Genomic DNA, 16810 nt, shown 5'->3' on the forward strand with positions numbered 1-16810 from the left:
TGCTTGGGCCTGGCTTCCATGCTTCGCACAATCATGAGACAACGCTCACGACTAACGTACCTAGCGGAGGGGGATGCTAATACAAGATTTTTTCATCTTCAAGCCTGCCACAAAAATAAGAGAAGCTTTATCGAGCGCATCAAGGTCGATGACGTGGTTCTGGTACAAGAAGATGAGAAAGCGGGTGCTTTCTTTAATTATTTTGACGATCAGCTGGGTAATTCCTCTCCCACACTTCTGAAACTTGACCTGGACAAGCTCGATTTACCAAAGAGGGACCTCACTGGATTGGATTGCTGTTTTACTGAGGAAAGAGATATGGCAGACTATCCTTGACATGCCGCTAGACAAAGCTCCCGGGCCGGACGGCTTTACCGGCCTTTTTTACAGGACTGCGTGGCCGATTATCAAAGATGATATATTCAGAGCATTTCAAGCTTTGTGGTCGCTGGATGGGAGAAGTCTTTACTTAGTAAATCAGGCCTTCATGGTGCTACTCAAGAAGAAAGAGGGTGCAACTACCTTACATGACTTCAGGCCAATCAGTTTAATTCACAGCTTTTTAAAGCTGTTTGCAAAAGCTCTAGCAAGACGGTTATCACCTCATATGGGCAGTTTGGTGCGCCTGAACCTGAGCGCGTTTATCACCGGTCGACTTATACACGAGAATTTCAAAGCTGTGCAGCTAACTGCATCACTTTTGCACCGGAAGAAAATACCTTGTGCTCTCTTTAAAGTTGATATTGCAAAGGCATTCGACTCGGTCGATTGGCGCTTCCTTCTGGCAATTCTCAAGCACATGGGCTTCTCAAGGAGATGGATAAACTGGATATCTCTAATCCTCTCCACTGCAAGTACGAAAATAATTCTCAATGGAAACCTGGGTCAGCGCATATGTCACATGAGGGGTCTGCGTCAGGGTGACCCCCTCTCCCCGTTGCTGTTTGTGTTAGCTATGGAACCCCTAAATGCGCTCTTCCGTCTCGCTGAAAGAAAGGAGGTGCTAGGATCTTTGGGAGCCTCTTGCATCCAGGAACGCATTTTCCTTTATGCAGATGATGTGATCCTTTTCTCTTCTCCCAATGAAAAGGACCTTGCCGCCACTGTCACCATCCTTGAGATCTTTGCTCAGGCGTCAGGACTACGTATCAACCCCAATAAATGTGCCATCACTCCAATCCAATGTGGTCTAGCTGAGACAGCCGAGTTGCTAAAATTCCTACCGGGCTCCCTGCAGGCTTTTCCTATCCGATACTTGGGTATCCCTCTTTCTGTTCACAAACTGAAGAAGAGTGATCTCCAACCTTTGGTCGACAGGGTTGTGGCTGGGCGGCCAACTTGGAAAGCGGGGTTAATGACAAAGGCTGGTCGTGCAGTACTTGTGAAGGTCAAAATGTCAGCGGTGCCGGTTCACACTGCTATAGCCATCTCTATTTCGCCATGGGTGATAAAATGCATCGACAAGCGTCGTCGTGCCTTCCTTTGGAGAGGCACGGAAACAGTGTCTGGTGGTCACTATGCCCTGTCATGGCCAAAAGTGGTTCGTCCAACCGAGCTTGGTGGTCTGGGGTTGCCTGATCTGCAGCTGCAAGGGTTTGCCCTCCGCATGCGCTGGCTTTGGCATCAACGCACCGATCCCAATCGCCCCTGGTCACTATTGCCTGAGCGTCCTGAAAAATTGGTTCAAGCCATGTTTCATGCTTCCACTTCAGTACAAGTCGGAAACGGGCTGCGCACTCTCTTTTGGACAGATCGGTGGATTTAGGGTCGCTCTATTGCAGAGACTGCTCCAGCGCTCTGGAATGCAGTCCGCCCTGCGGCTCGCAATCGCCGCACGGTTGCGCAAGGATTGCTAAACAGAGTATGGGTACGTGACATCACAGGAGCACTCACAGTCCAAGTGCTCATCGAATATATGCAGGTTTGGAATTTGGTGCAAAACCAAACCTTGTACGATCAGGTTGAGGACCATTTCCTTTGGAAATGGACGGCTGATCACCAATCTACCACTGCCTCGGCATACCAGGCCTTTTTTATTGGTCAACATGCCATCCAGGGAGTGAAGCTGCTCATGAAAACCAAGGCACCAGGACGATGTAAATTCTTTATTTGGCTGGTTTTACATGATCGATGTTGGACCGCCGAGAGAAGAAAGCGACACAATCTTCAGGTTGATGACTCTTGCTCGGCCTGCTTGCAATTTCCCGAGACGATCTCTCATATCTTGATAGGTTGTGTATTTGCAAGAGAAGTTTGGTCGACCCTGCTGCGCAGATGGAATCTAAACAGACTCACTCCTCAACCGGCTCAAGATGAGTTTATAAATTGGTGGCAGCAGTCACGGAAACAAATCCGGCGCGAAGACAGGAAGGCCTTTGACACCTTAGTTGTTCTGACTTCCTGGTTATTGTGGAAAGCAAGGAATGATCGAATTTTCCAACGAAAAGCTGCTTCGGTTCATGAGATGGTCGCACAAGTGCTAGAAGAAGGAAGTGCTTGGGCTAGAACTGGTTTTATTTGTTTACAGAGAATGTTTCCGTTGGCAGTCGTTTCTAGGTCGCTAGATATTCCAAATGTAATAGTCTAAACTTTTTCTTCGTGTTGCGGGGGAGCTCGCTACCGCGATCCTCCTCTTGTACTTGAAAACTCTTCTTCGCCTCTTAATGAAAAACGTGCTTAGGCACGATCGCTAAAAAAAGAAATACTTTGTCACTTTTGACCAAGGCTCAAAAACCAATGCACTCATTTGGTTTTTTCTAAAATGACTAAAATGCCCCTTGTCACCTTATATGTACACGTAAGCAAGTTCTAGATTAGGCCTTGTTTAGTTCGTGAAAATTTTTGGGTTTTAACACTGTAGCACTTTCGTTGTTATTTAGAAATTGATGTCCAATTATGAACTAATTATGTTTAAAAAATTCGTCTCATGCTAATCAGTTAGACTGTGTAATTAGTTATTTTTTCAACTACATTTAATGCTTCATGCATGTGTCCAAAGATTCGATGTGACGGATACTGTAGAAATTTTTTTGAAAACTAAACAGGGCCTTAATCTAAAGGGCTTGCACTTGGCGCTTTTCAGATGGCTGTGATTCAAATTTCAAAAGAAGTGGCAGACTAGCTCTGGCGACCCGAGAGAGAACAGAGGAGGCGAGGACGCAAAGAATCCAGATATTTCTACATGCTATTGGACCCACACACAAGGGCAAAACTGGAAATTTCATACTACAGGCCGTTGGGTGACAAGTATTTCCAAACAAAAAAAGTGATCATTGGTGACAAATATTTCCAAACGGAGGGAAGTTCGAGGGAATTGGACAGACCCCCCAAACCCAGAACTGAACCCCTGGAGCAGCGCACCGTCATGGCGCTGCATGACGCTGTGGTTTAATTATCAAACGCGGTGACAGTGACAGACATAGGTCAGCAGAGAGACATTGAATTAATTCAGCTAGCTAAATACTTAAGCGAAAGCAGCAGTAGTACTACTTCCATTTCCATATATGCTTACAGATGTTTGTGGATATAGGCGTAAAATACAATTTTTTATCACAAATTTCTATTGTATGGTTTACTACAAGGAGAACTGCAGCTACGAGGACCAGCTGGTATGTGCCTTGTTTATTAGTTCCCTCCACCGAATGGTGATGATTGTCATTTTTTCAGTCTGCATGAAGGATCAAAACATTAGCAAGTTTCAAATGGACATGTCTATGTAATAATAGATATATTGAGGCCGTGTGCATAAAAAGGTGGGGAATTTTATCTAAAAGAAAATATTTGGGGTGGGCCAAACAAAACAGAACCAGATGTGGAATCAAAACCCACACCAGAAGAGAGAATTGCACTTTGCTCAAAAGAAGAAAAAAACGATGAGAAATGCTCCGTCTTGGAGCTGCACAAAATTGTTGATCAGGATGAAACACACCACGAGGCCAGACCCAGAGACATCCAAACCCAAACGAAGTCATGAGCAGAAGGAGAAGCGGAATTTCTATCTATCTTCCGGTAGATTTCAGCTTCCACACCTTCCAGTATTTGAGATTCATGCAAACAACAATAGCGCTTGGATCCACCCCAAACCCTAACTTCCTCTCTCCCTCCCCAATCTTCTCTCTCCCCACCGCCGACGCCCATGCACGCCGCATCCGCTGCCCCCGCGCTCACCCAGCCACTGCGCCGACTCCGCCGCCGCCCGCGCCCCTCTCCACCGCCGCCTGCCGCTTCCTACTCCGCCGCCTGCCCCTGCGCCCGCCTCGCTCCGTGCACTACGCCACCGCCGCCCGCGTGCCTGCGCCGCCGCCGCCCCGTCATTGCGCCACCGCCCCCCACACGCCTACGCCCCTACTGGCGCCGCGCCACCGCCCCGCCACCGAAGAAGAAGTTACCTGGTCGCCGTTCAACATTTCGAATTCAACATTTCAACATTTCATGCTTCCAATTTTGACATTTCATCTGTACAATTTCAATATTTTGATCGTCAAATGTTGAACTAGTTTAATAAAATATTGAATTAATCATAACAAAATATTGAATATACTTGCAGTAGGATAATTAGGCTTTAAAGATAGATGTCTTATCTATCTTCCAGAAGATAGATAGGAAGCCCCAAGGAGAAGCCCACTTCCCCACTTGTCTTGGCATTGTAAGCGAAACGTAGTATGAATAACAAATAGATACATTTTAGTTTATAACCTAGCGCAACAATCATAAAATGCAGTTCAACAATTATTTGTGAAGGTAAATTAAAAATTTTATGTGATACCTTTAGACATCATATTTGTTTAGTTAATATTGAACATTTAGGAAGAGGAAGTTTCTCGACATGCATCGTGTTGGAAATTTCAAAAAAAAAATTGCCGTACCTATAGATAGAAAACTTAATTAAAAATTAAGAAAACATTAAGACATGCTTTTGAAAATGATTAAGTTTCTATTTTGCACACGTCAATCAGTTCATGTTATCTAATTAGTGTTATTCAATTTCAACTTATTGAAACAAGAGCTTTGGGAATTTCATACCGTTTGTCCTCATTTAATCTTCCAAAAGAAATATCAAACGCGCTCCAAAGGACGTCAAACTTAACTTTTCAAACATGTTAGAATATGGATGTTCCATTTTGCATACATGGACTCAGATGGGCTCTACACGATATCGATTAGTATTATCCAATTTCTAAAATGGTCAAACGTTTTGTAGACATGTACACAATCTAGTCGGCCAGTTGACTGGCCTTTTAGGACTTGAGGGACTCTATCGGTCAATGGATACCAACAGCTCTTGAGCCAGCCCACATAAGTGCCACATAGGCGCCAACAAGCTAGTATATCTGCCAGCCCAAAGCCGATAGCCAGAATCGAAATTTGTCATATTAATACCTATCTTTACAACTTTTAGTAAAATAATATTATTCTAAAAAATAAAAAAAATCAGTGGGCCTAAAATATCAACATATGAGCTAAGTTTCAGATTAATGATGTGCAAAGCTCCTGCTATGCGCGGAGAGGGGAAAGGGAGGTGCAGTGCCAGAGGAAGATCTGAGCAGGGAGATGGAAGAGGGTGAGCGGCAGGGGGAGATCGGCATGGAGAGCGGGATCGGAGCCCCTCGATGGCCACCGCAGTGAGAGAGACGGCGATGGTGGAGCCTTGGAGGTAGGCGAGTGCGCTTGGCTGCCTCAACCTCGAGCGTTTAGCGAGCTCCGAGCTGTTTGAGAATGAGAAGGGTCGGGAGAATGCTAGAGCTGGACGACGCGCTAGACCTGCTGTTGACGGTTTGATTTAACTTAGTACGGTAACGGACGGTTCAGATTATCCAATGACGTGGCCCAATGTGTGCTCCAGTTTCCGGCCAGGTTTCATCGTAAGGAGATAGACAAAACAGAACCAGATGTGGAACCAAACCCACACCTGAAAAGAGAATTCCAATTTGCTCAAAAGAAGAAAAAAAAGAGAAATGCACCGTCTTTGGAGCTGCACAAAATTGTTGTTCAGGATAAAAACAGGCCAGAGTGCGAGACAGACACCCAAACCAGGGCCTGTTTGGATCAAGGAACCAATTTACTCTACTTCACTAAACTTCGCCTTCTTGGGTTGGCTGAGTTGGTCTGGAAAACAGGTTCAAACTCATAGAAACAGCGAAGTCATACCATATCAGAATTATTCTCCGAAAAAGACATGCAGCTCCTACTGCTGTCACCACGAACAGAAGCTGCCGCTATTACTAATGAATTACATCAATGGCAGGCAGATTGTTCAAGAAGAATCCCAGTCGATCTCAAAGAACTAGCTTCCGTTATAAACCGCTATAACTATTTCAGGCATGTTCCGCTATTTGAACTTATGTGTAATTTAGCCGCTATAGTCCGATATAGCTTTATTTAGCCTGCTATTAGCTGTTTTCCCTTAGCCCGCTATTTAGAAAACCATGAGAACTGATACTTGCGGCGCACGAAGCTCTCTTCCTCGTCCCATGGTGTCTCGCTGAAGTTCATCTGCGCCATCTCCGATGCCCACGTTTTGGAGGACGACATCTCGTCGTCCGATTCGGACCCTGAGGTTCCAACGGAGGAGCTGTTGTCCGGGGTCGGGGACGCAGCCAGGTTGATGGGTGTCGCTTTTTTCCTGGCCCTCGCGTTGTTGGACGACGACGACGCAGCGGCGATAGGGGCGAAGATGGCCTGGAGCTTGGCCTCCGCGGCAGGGTCGAGGGGCACCAAGGACGCCGCGTTTTCGGGGAAATTGAGCCGCGCCGCGTCCCCGCGGAGGCGGTAGGCCGCCTGGTCGTAGGCCAGCGCGGCCTCCTCGGCGGTGTCGAACGTCCCCAGCCACAGGCGGGTGCGTTTCCGGGGCAGCCGGATGTCGGCCACCCACTTGACGCAGTGGCTGTAACGTCCCGCCTCCCCGAGGTCGGGCCCGCTTACATCTGGCTGTTTTTTAGGACATAGACTGTCTTCACAGACCAACACCAGTCTTTTCTGCACACTTTGTCCTCACTCGTGCGCACCCGGAAAGAACTTCCCGGTAAATTTCTCCGGGCCAAGCACGCTTAACCTCGGAGTTCTTTCGAGACCGACTTTCGGAAAAGAAATTGCAACTTGTTGGTATGAATATTCTATTAATCATATTAAATCGTGGACCGGTGTGTCACAGTGGCATTCCCGCACGCCGCGGTACTGCTGCGGCCGATGTGGAGCCGGCGCCGGCGGCACGGGAACAGCGGGCTTGCTCCGCTGCAGTTGGAGCTGGGCGGGGATGAACTGCACCTGTGCCGGGCTGAGGTGGGTCGCCGGTTGCGGCGCCGGGTCGTGGAGCTCGGGCTCCTGGGCTCTGGCGGCCGGGGAAGGCGGCGTCACTGCTGGCATGAGCGGGGGGGGGGGGGGGGGGGGGGGGGCTGGTGATGTGGCGGACGTGCTGCCCCCACACCAACAGCAGCATCAGCTTCCTGCCCGCCGCACACCTTGTTGAAGTGCTTCCACAAGCTGGTGGTGCCATGCCTTGCGCTCAGCTGATCACGGCAACGGTTGCACTCCACCTTGCCGATCTCGTTGCCGTCGCCATCCCTGAGTCGGGTGAAGTGCGCCCACACGCCGGACCGCGGTGCCAACTTGCGTCGAGCTTGCTTTCGCCGCCCTTGGGTGCTCGACTCCGCCATGCGTGCCTGACGAACAAATCTCAACAGATGAACATGCAAGAGAGAGAAATGGATCGGAAAAACAGATTGCAGGTCTCGGATGCAAAAATCAGCCTTCTGAGCTAAGAACAACGCCTAGTCTAGTCCTATTAATTCTAGCCAATCGATTTGTGACCAGGGGATCGGAAAGTTGTATTATTTATATGATCTATTAATTCTCCTTTTTTTTCTCAAGAACAGTTGGGGGGAGAAGAAACGCAACCAGTCAACCCATCCAGACGAAGAAAATACTACGGAGAAGCAGGGGATGATTTGGTAGACAAGCTAAAAGAACACCATACATACAAGCTAATCCAATAGGTGGGTGGTCGATCTGTATGTAGCACAAGTTCGGCTAGTCTGATCTGAATCCGTAGGAATGATGATGAATCCTTTCGAACAGTATAGAGGAATCAACCCCCTAACCACTTTTTTTTACCTAAGAAAACACGGCGGCGTCGCGGCGAAGAAGAGATATCCAGGGGTGAAATCCAACTTGCGTCACGCGGACGAAATTAAAGAAAAGAAAGCAAGAATTAAGGAGAAGGGGATGATTTAGGAAGCTTACAAGCAGCTCCCAGCCCGGATGAACGAAGGACCTTTCCGCCTCACAGCCTGTGCGGGGCAGTGCCAAGTCGATGCCCCGGCCGCGGGTGTCCTGCCTTCTTTTATCTCGTGGCAACTCCCTACTGTTTATCTGACGGTATGACCCCAGCTAAGCCTATCTCCAACCATTCCCCCATCCAACTCCTCCCAAACGTACTATTTACTATATTTTATTATCCCCCTCTAAAAGATTCATCCCCTATAACTCTTTTTCTCCAACCATTCTCCATATCTATTCCCCCTATATACTATCACTCATTAACTAAATATTTATTTAACGTTTTTGAATTTAAAAAATCATACAGTATTTGTACTGTCATAATACACATTATCATTATGTTACGGGGCTCAAACGGGATTAATATCGCGAAGAAACGATGTGATTAAAGATATAGGAGAAGTTGAAACTCACTCTATATGTGGGGGGAGTTTCAACTCCCCCCACATGTAGGAGGAGCTGTGGGGGGAGCCGTTGGAGCGCTCGCTCCCCCCCGCCCCCCTAACTAGGGTGGGGGGCCGTTTGGGGTGCGCCGTTGGAGCAAGCCTAAGAAAAGAAGTGATTGCAGTTGGGGTCCGCTGGGAACTGCACAGAATACGTAAAATAGAAGGAACAAGGCCCAGACTCAGACCAGACCCAGACCCAGACCCAGAACGAGAACCAATGTCTGCGTCACCGTTGGAGTTTCTAAAATGGGGAATCTTTCGTACATGAAGCTTAGAACCAAGCTTATTTACAAAAAAAATTTAAAAATAGGTGTAACTTTTTGCAACAAATCTAATGATGATAATTAATTGATGATTGGCCACAGTGATGATACAGTAACCATCATCTATTTATGCGGTCAAAAGTCTAATTAGATTTGTCAGGATTCCTAGTGCACGGGTTCTGGAATTGATTTTGTAAACTGATTTTTTATACCCTTAATTAGTGGTCAAAGTTGTGAACAGTTTCACTTTTAGGAATTTCTAAGCTAACCAAACGGGTAACGGTTCAAGATTCATTCTTTCACACCAAACAGTCTCTGTTCTGCTGGCTGCTTCTCCAGCTAACCTACAATATTTTTCTCTCACACTAAACCATTAGCTTCTTTTTTCTAAGAACAAGTAATGAACGAGCTGGCGAAAATTATTTGCATTGTTGAATGGGGTTGTAAAGCATATATAGCTAGTTATGCTATTAAAGAAAAATATATCGATTCCGAGATAAACACCACATATGTTCCCTTCTTCTCTAATTTTTTTAGACTAACATTTATTGAATTAAAGAAGAGAGAGTATTGATCTGAGTGAGCTCTCAATCTCTATCTGGTTCCCGCCGCCTCCCCTAGTATTCTCACCCTCCTTCCTACCTCTCTCTCTCCACTCCGGCAAGCAGCCACTAGTGACGCCAAGCCAGTAAGCTAGCTTGGGCAGGAGAGCCCGTGGCGGAGCCCCTGCAGGTGCAAGCAGCTGCTGGGCGGGAGGCCCCTGCAGGAGGAAGCGCGTGGCTACCTGGGAGCGGCCGCGCAGGCCGCAGGGCAGAGCGCCTGCCCCTGATGATACAGCGCACAAGCTGGCGAGGGGTCGCTAGCGCGGACTGCAGCTCTGGGCTGCAATAAGCCATGGGCGAGCGGCGGCGATGGCGCGGATCTAGTTGTTCGGTCTCTCTTCTCCTTCTCCCTATTCGATTCTACGGCGGTGATGGGGGCTTTCTTGCTGTTGCTGCTGGGCTCTGTGGGAGGTAGGTGGCAGCGTGGTGGCTGCTTCGATTGGGAGGTTTCCGAGGCGGGAGCGGAAGCACAGAGACGGACGGTGCGGCGGGGTTGCCGAGGGCGGAGAAAGCCCGCTGATGGCCGGAGGAGACGGAGGCACAACACGAGGAAGAGGAGTCTCGAGAAGACGAGAATGCTCGGGAGACGCCTGCTGGAGTGTTCGTTTTTGTTGTCCGATTGAAATCCAACGGTGATAAAAAGGAGACGACGTGGACGAATGAGGTGCCAACTCCAGGGTCACGTTTCGTCTTTTAGAGACTAGAAATGGTCGCGACGTTGCCGCGTATGACCAGTGTGTGGACTATATTTTGCACGTATATTTGTAGTTCATGTGAACTTTAATTCATGCATATAATATTTATTGTTTCAGATTTTCAGACTGCTCTCATCATTTGTAATCTTTTATGTTTACTGATTGCATGATTTCTGATAGGGCAACTTCAGGTGTTACAACCATGCTTGGTATATTTAAGAGTATTCACAAAGCATGATTCTCCATGGTGTCATCATTCAGAGTAGACCATAAAATCCTACTTCAAGCAGAGTGTTTCAGAAATGTTAACCATATGTATGATGGAATAGATCAAATGGTTGAAATACAGAAATATTATATTTGTGATAGGATTCATTGCAAGGAAAAAATGTTGATACCATATACGAAAATGAGACAAATCAAGCTTTGTAAACTAATTTCAATTGTAGAAATATCTCCTGAATGCTTGTATCTTGACAAATATGTCCAAGATATATCTTGGTGACATACGTCCAATATAATTAATAAGATAAATAGTATGATCTACATATGATTGATCATTGCTATTTTTATGGCATATTCTACTTGTATCCATCACCCATCAAATTCAAATGTGAAATCGACCTTACAAAGTGGAACTTTCATGATCGAATGGGTAATCTGCTCAGGCAACTCCTCTCATCCTTCTCAGCAATCATCTGTATGTACAGGAAGGTAGAAGCTTCTGCATACATATGTCGAGCATGCTGTTAGCGAAAGAATCTTGGATATTGTTGATTCGATAACCTGGCTCCATGTAGAGTCAATGGATAGGCACTATAATGAGCAGAATTAAGGACTGCTTGGTTTGTCTTCAGGCTTGCCATTTCCTGCTCAAAACAACATCCTAGGGACCGAAAGTGGTGAGAGATGCTGCAGTAGAAATAAATGCAATCAGAGATTCATACCACATGTTTCACTGCTAGCTTGAGATCAGACGAATTGCAGTCGATCACAAGAGCAATGATCACAGCTGGAGGTAGAACAGAGTATGTTGTAGATGTAATCAGTTACCTGAAATAAATGTAGCCAAATATACTCAGATCTATAGTTCTTTCATAAGAGTGGAAACAAATAGGTAAGATGTATGCCAAGTTTACCTACTTACACAATGTTTGAAGGTCCACAACAGTGGGCATACTACTATATATAGCTTACGCTTACTGCACATCTCTCAAATAAATTGTGAAATCAAGATGACTGAGTCCATAATTTAGACATATATTATTTCAAATAGCTAGGGGATCAGAATAACCAACTTGAACGAAAGAACAGTAAATGAAGTCTCCACCGAAATTTCAGTATAGTCAAGCATGCAACATTAAAAGCTGAAACTGACAATTATGGCAATCTGGTGCACAGAATCCAATAATAGCAGTAAAACATGTAAAAACTCAGAATTATTTTGATGTCCATTGTCTTGCAAGTGATGCTTCAAGTGATAGATGCAAATGTGGGGGATCAATGCATTAAATTCCTAGTAGTTAGAAGATAGGAGAACATTAAAACAATCAGACTGAAGCCAGGGTATGGTGCACACCTCATGCTTCCCAAAAAACTATTTTGGGTGGATAGCAATACCTATAGGAGATGATAGAACAGAAAGAGAAGCGTCCACGCAGCAGACATTCAGAACATAACAGCAATGAATAACAGACAATCAGACTGAAGCATGATTGGACATGTAGCTTAGCTAAGTTTATATGGAATGGTGTCGGAAAATGTATATGAAGCAAGTTTTACCATGGATGTCAAATTCGGTAGCTCCACAAGAGCACCTAGCCATGGCACAGGTTAAATCGTATTCTCAAGCACTACGGGTGAAATTGGCCTATATTTTTGCTTAAAGTTCATCACTTCTCTACTAATCAGGACTCAATCAGATCAAGAACTTCTTTTCTTTTTTTTTCTTTTTGCAGAATAATCATAAATTCACAGAAACCGCGGAGACTATCACAGATCCAATGTTAGGAACAGTATCTAAAGGCATAAACGTCAGTTAAGAGACTCAAACCCAACTACAAAGAAAACATTAGCCATCCATTTCCATCTCTACTCATTCACTGGGAAGGCAAAGCGAACCTTCGCATCACATCTGCAAACAATGACACTGTACAGTAAAGGTTTACCAGATTTGGCCAAACCATGGTAGAAGTTTTCTCTATTCAGTGGACTAATCTTTGTTGCCCACTGCCTCTGGAAGCTTGTATGTCGAAGGCCTGTCTGCGCCTTGCCTTGAGTATTGTCACCACCGTCTTGCAGCAGCCGCCGCTCTCTTGGCTCTCTCCGATGCTTCTTCCTCTGACAGTATCCACCAGCAATAATCAGATTCAACAATACAAGAGTTGGTAGAGAGACAGTAAGGGTCTGATTGGTTTTCTTCCCACTGCAGCTTGGCTCGTATCAGCCATACATACAGGCCCCCGCCGGCCAAGCTTTCAAGGTGCAGAGACCCTTTGTTTGGTTTCCGTTCTCTCACAGCCAGGCTAGATAGTGAATTTGTTTGGTTACCTGCATAGCTAGTGCACCCAACTGCCTTTTAGCCTGTTTGCACGCTACCCGAGCGCTCACCTTGCACCACGTCAACCTGGCTAGGGAGAAACGAGCAAATTCTCCGTATCCCGTGAGCCAGGCTGCAGCGCTGTTTTTGCATCTGTGAAGCCAGGCCAAGAACCTTCCACAGGTAACCAATCAAGGCTTCCCTGCATCCGGCGGGCCTGGTTGGCCGAGATGCAGTGAGCCAATCAGCCCCTAAGTGGATACACATTTACTAAATACTACAGAGTAACAAGGGTACTTCTGAGGTATACTAAATACTACAGAGTAACAAGGGTACTTCTGAGGTATGATAATCTATTAGCATTACCATTGTTTTGATCTCGTGGTGGGGATCCCCAAACATCGCTCCAAGACCTGCCTGTGTCTGAATTCTCTTGGTTCACCATCTGTGTTCTGACTTTTTTCTGAAAAAATAATGCAGATTTAGATTTGAAACATTTATATTTTTTCTTTTAAAAACCATTGCATAAGGTGAGTGCAACCGAACAGTACCAAGACTTTTGCTTGCCTCTTTTCCCAACGAGCCCTTGCCTACCACATATAGAAAACATATCAATATAAGTTAACATTTAACAACAGCACAGATAGGCAGTGTTTAGGTCCAGAAGAAATTATGCTACTGATACAATTGCACTTCGGTAACCTCGATATTGAATGTATGGCATGAACAGATTACTTTGAATCTTTCCATACAGAGCAATTATGTTAATTTGCATCCATGACCGAAGAAAATGGAATTTTATGAGCGTGCCATGGAGTAAATTAGGTAAAGCAGATAAAATTTACATGAATAAAGATATAATTACCATTTGAAAACATCTACCGAAGCTCCCATACCAGCAAGCATCAAACCAACTTGCTCACATTTGAAATTCCAATTACTGTACTACTAGAAGAATTCCGGATAATACCAGCAGATAATTCTTCTAAGTTCATAACTACTCAATGCAGTATGAGTGCTTATATAGAAATGCAAATTAACCAGGCTTTGTACAAAGCGGCTTCTAATTTACTATTTGAGAGCCTTTGCTTCATAACGTGGATGTCGGCAACAGATAATGTAAAACACTTATTTATAAGCACTGTCTATTTTCTGTAGAGTAACTAATCGAAACTACTTATCAATAAACATTGGATGTGATAGATGTCAGTGTCGTCCGTTAGCACATTGATTATAGGAATTTAAAAACTTATTATTGAACTGAATTGCACAATTTACGGAATCAAGGATACATTGGATTAGAAATTTCATTTGGAAAAGGTCTAATCAAGTAGGAAAATGCATGGTTCAGTTGTCCCTAACGAAATCAGTAGTTACTTTAAATGAAACAGCGTTATTCATGTAAATTGAGCAATGGCACTTGCCTTAATTATTCTGGTGAGAGCAGTGATGCAGGTTTGCTGTGAGTGATGGTGACCATTTGAGATGTGATTATGGCGGTTGACCCATATAGTCGAACACCTTGTGTGCGTAGACAGCAAATATTCATCCACTCTTGGATCAAAGGCATCCATAGCTGCGAGAGCTCCGCTGAATTCGTTGTGTTTATCTGACAAAAAAAAGGATTAGGAGAGGAGCCCTGAACAGGATGATGCAGCAATAGAGTATATGTGACGGGGCGACCTCCAGCGACGACCATACTCTGCCCGCAGGTAAGCTGCCGCGGCTCCGGCTCCGTTCGCTTCACCCTTTGCTTGCTCGGGATAATCTTTGGTGAGAGGCGGAGACATGGGAATTTCATCTTCTGCTTGCTCTCGATGTGGAGAAGAACAGTCGCAATGCTCGAAGTCTGCAGAAGCCATCACCCGGGACACACCGTTGTACTCCCGCCCCGCGTCGCCGATGGAAGGATTGCTTGAGACCAGACAAGATCGGAGGCGCAGGGGGCGTGGGTGGCGGCGGGCGTAGGGTGTCGCGGCAGGGGCAGAGAAGAGGTAGCGGCGGGACTCCTACGCGAGGTACGCACCGGTCAGCCCGCGGGACGCGCGGCGGCGGCCGGCACGGGCGAGAGCTGCGCGCGGGGGCATGCTGTCGTGCGCCTCGGTCCCTCCCCACTCTTTCTCTCTCTCTTTTCCCTGGTCGCAGTCGGAACTCGGGCCGGCAGCAGAGTCCCTCTCTATCTCCCCCTTGGTCGCGGCCGGAGCTCTAGCCGATTCGTGGGACGCGGCGGCCCTGAATGGAAGCACGGCACAGCGGCGGCCCTGAGCACAGACGCACGCGGCGGTAGATCGCCCGGCGGCTGAGGCGGCGGGCGCGCAACGGCGGCCGGTCAGGGGCGCGTGACGGCGTTCGCCGTAGCTGAGAGCTGCGCGCGGTGCCATGCTAGCCTGCGCACCTCCGCTCCCGCTGTCCCTCCGCGTGCTCGCTCTCTCTCTCTCCGGTGAGCTCAGGCCGGCGGCGGGCGAGGCCTCAAGGTGCGCGGCCGGCTGCGGCCCGCATGCGGGGCGTGTGGCCGCGGCCGATTCGTGGGACGCGTGGCGGTGGCCGGTGGGTGGTGGAGTGGACTGCGGGTTGATTTCAAAAAACTTTAGGGGCTTATTCGAAAAAAGTTTTGAGAGAGGGGAGTGGACGGCGGGTTGTATTCCGAAGAAGTTTGAGGACTTTTATGCAAAATGACTGAAAAACGCGAGATCTGGGCCGTCCGCCCAGCCGATCCGACGGCCGGCAGAAGCTGGCGACGTGGCCTGCTTCTCAGGCCTTGGAATTGGCCGCGAATGGTAGGGTAAGATTCTCTTCCAGCCACCCCAATCAAGTAGTGTCACGTGTCCTCACCAAACCTGCACCGACTCCGCACTTGCGTGACATGCGATGTCAGCCATTGAAGTACTGCCCACGAATCACACGTGTTAGAAGATGCGTAATATTTTTTTTTCTTCCCCAAGATTGTATAGGAATTACAGCAAAGACACGCCTCCCTCCATCTCGGCCCATCGACTTTTTTTATATTTTATTTTTTTAATTTAATATTTTAATAATAATCTACGTGGATCTAAATTTTCAAGAAGTAGTTCTTTTGGTAACGCCATAGCTCGTGGCGCGACTCCCTTAAGAGTCGTGCCATACGATTTGGCGCGACCAACCTGCCACGCTGTCGGCTCTATTGACATGGTAAGGTTGAGTCGCGCCACATGCTTTGGTGCGACTCTTCAGCGAGTCGCGCTATACGGCGTGGCGCGACTCAACTTAATACAGGCCCACCTAGCCGACCTCTTCTTCTTCCTTCTCCTTTTTTTTCTCCCCTTCCCACCCGACCCGATCTCTATGGTGCTGCCACTCCCCCTCCCCCTCTAAATCCACTCCATGCTTCACCCGATTCGAGCGGGAAATGAAGGAAAGTCGATCCTTGAAGGTAACTTCTCCATTCTAACTTATTGGTTTTTCTCCATTTCGTGAATTTTCTAGGATTTGATTTGGTTGAGATTATTATGGTGCTCTTGCTTGCATTTTCTTTGGCATATTCTCTCTAAATTGTTGGTCTAACAGGAACCTTACTTGTTCTTGACATTATGTTTTCATGATGTGTGTTTGATAGGCACAAGTGTTTAAAAAGTTATGTTTAATTTTGGTGATTAGAAGTTACTGTAATTTCTAGTGATTGTTGGCGCCTACCAACGTCACCACTGAGCGAGCAGCGATTACACCCACAAACGCTAAGGGGGTGGCAGGTATTTTATGAACCACGAATAAATCCACAAGCGCACGGAATACCGCTATAGCATTTTACCCGAGAGTATACCGAGGTGTCATTTATATTTTCGCAGGGAAGGCGGTGAATGGAAGTACATAGGCTAGTTAATGATCTGATCTAGATTGGATATTCAATTACATAAACAGAGATAAGATAGATAACATGGTAGGAGATAATGTGACACACACATAAACTACCCTCAGAGATAAATAAACAAAAGATGCTATAGGCAGGGAGAAAAAC

The 16810-nt window shown here is 46.5% G+C and overlaps 1 protein-coding gene and 1 long non-coding RNA gene across 4 annotated transcripts; both read right to left on the minus strand.

Annotated features, from left to right (window-relative positions):
- Nucleotides 1-6405: 6405 nt before the first annotated feature.
- On the minus strand, nt 6406-7383 carry LOC120711271 (ethylene-responsive transcription factor RAP2-13-like). Of its 2 annotated transcripts, none has more exons than XM_039996738.1 (2): nt 7156-7383; nt 6406-6885 (listed from the first exon to the last, which is right to left on the minus strand). In XM_039996738.1, the coding sequence occupies exons 1-2, from the start codon at nt 7360-7362 to the stop codon at nt 6412-6414; spliced, it is 681 nt and encodes a 226-aa protein (XP_039852672.1). In that variant the 5' UTR covers nt 7363-7383; the 3' UTR covers nt 6406-6411. The 2 variants fall into 2 exon arrangements, with proteins under 2 accessions (XP_039852672.1, XP_039852673.1); XM_039996739.1 differs by having other exon boundaries at nt 6406-6877; nt 7148-7383.
- A 3322-nt stretch (nt 7384-10705) lies between these two features.
- LOC120711272 lies at nt 10706-15025 on the minus strand. 2 transcript variants are annotated; one of them, XR_005690229.1, is made up of 5 exons: nt 13371-15025; nt 13186-13282; nt 12464-12620; nt 11228-11333; nt 10706-11004 (listed from the first exon to the last, which is right to left on the minus strand). It is a non-coding gene; the product is annotated as an uncharacterized LOC120711272 (long non-coding RNA). The 2 variants fall into 2 exon arrangements; XR_005690228.1 differs by having other exon boundaries at nt 11428-12620.
- Between the last annotated feature and the right edge of the window lie 1785 nt (nt 15026-16810).

The sequence above is a fragment of the Panicum virgatum genome, chromosome 6K, assembly GCF_016808335.1.
Source record: "Panicum virgatum strain AP13 chromosome 6K, P.virgatum_v5, whole genome shotgun sequence".
In the NCBI taxonomy this organism is placed as follows: domain Eukaryota; kingdom Viridiplantae; phylum Streptophyta; class Magnoliopsida; order Poales; family Poaceae; genus Panicum; species Panicum virgatum.

Bases quoted from the DNA above. Each gene is read 5' to 3' on its own strand.
- LOC120711271 (XM_039996738.1), bottom strand. From the start codon at position 7,362: ATGCCAGCAGTGACGCCGCCTTCCCCGGCCGCCAGAGCCCAGGAGCCC. The intron at 6,886-7,155 runs TGCCACTGTGAC...GCGGGACGTTAC, and splicing joins AGTACCGCGGCGTGCGGGAA to AGCCACTGCGTCAAGTGGGT.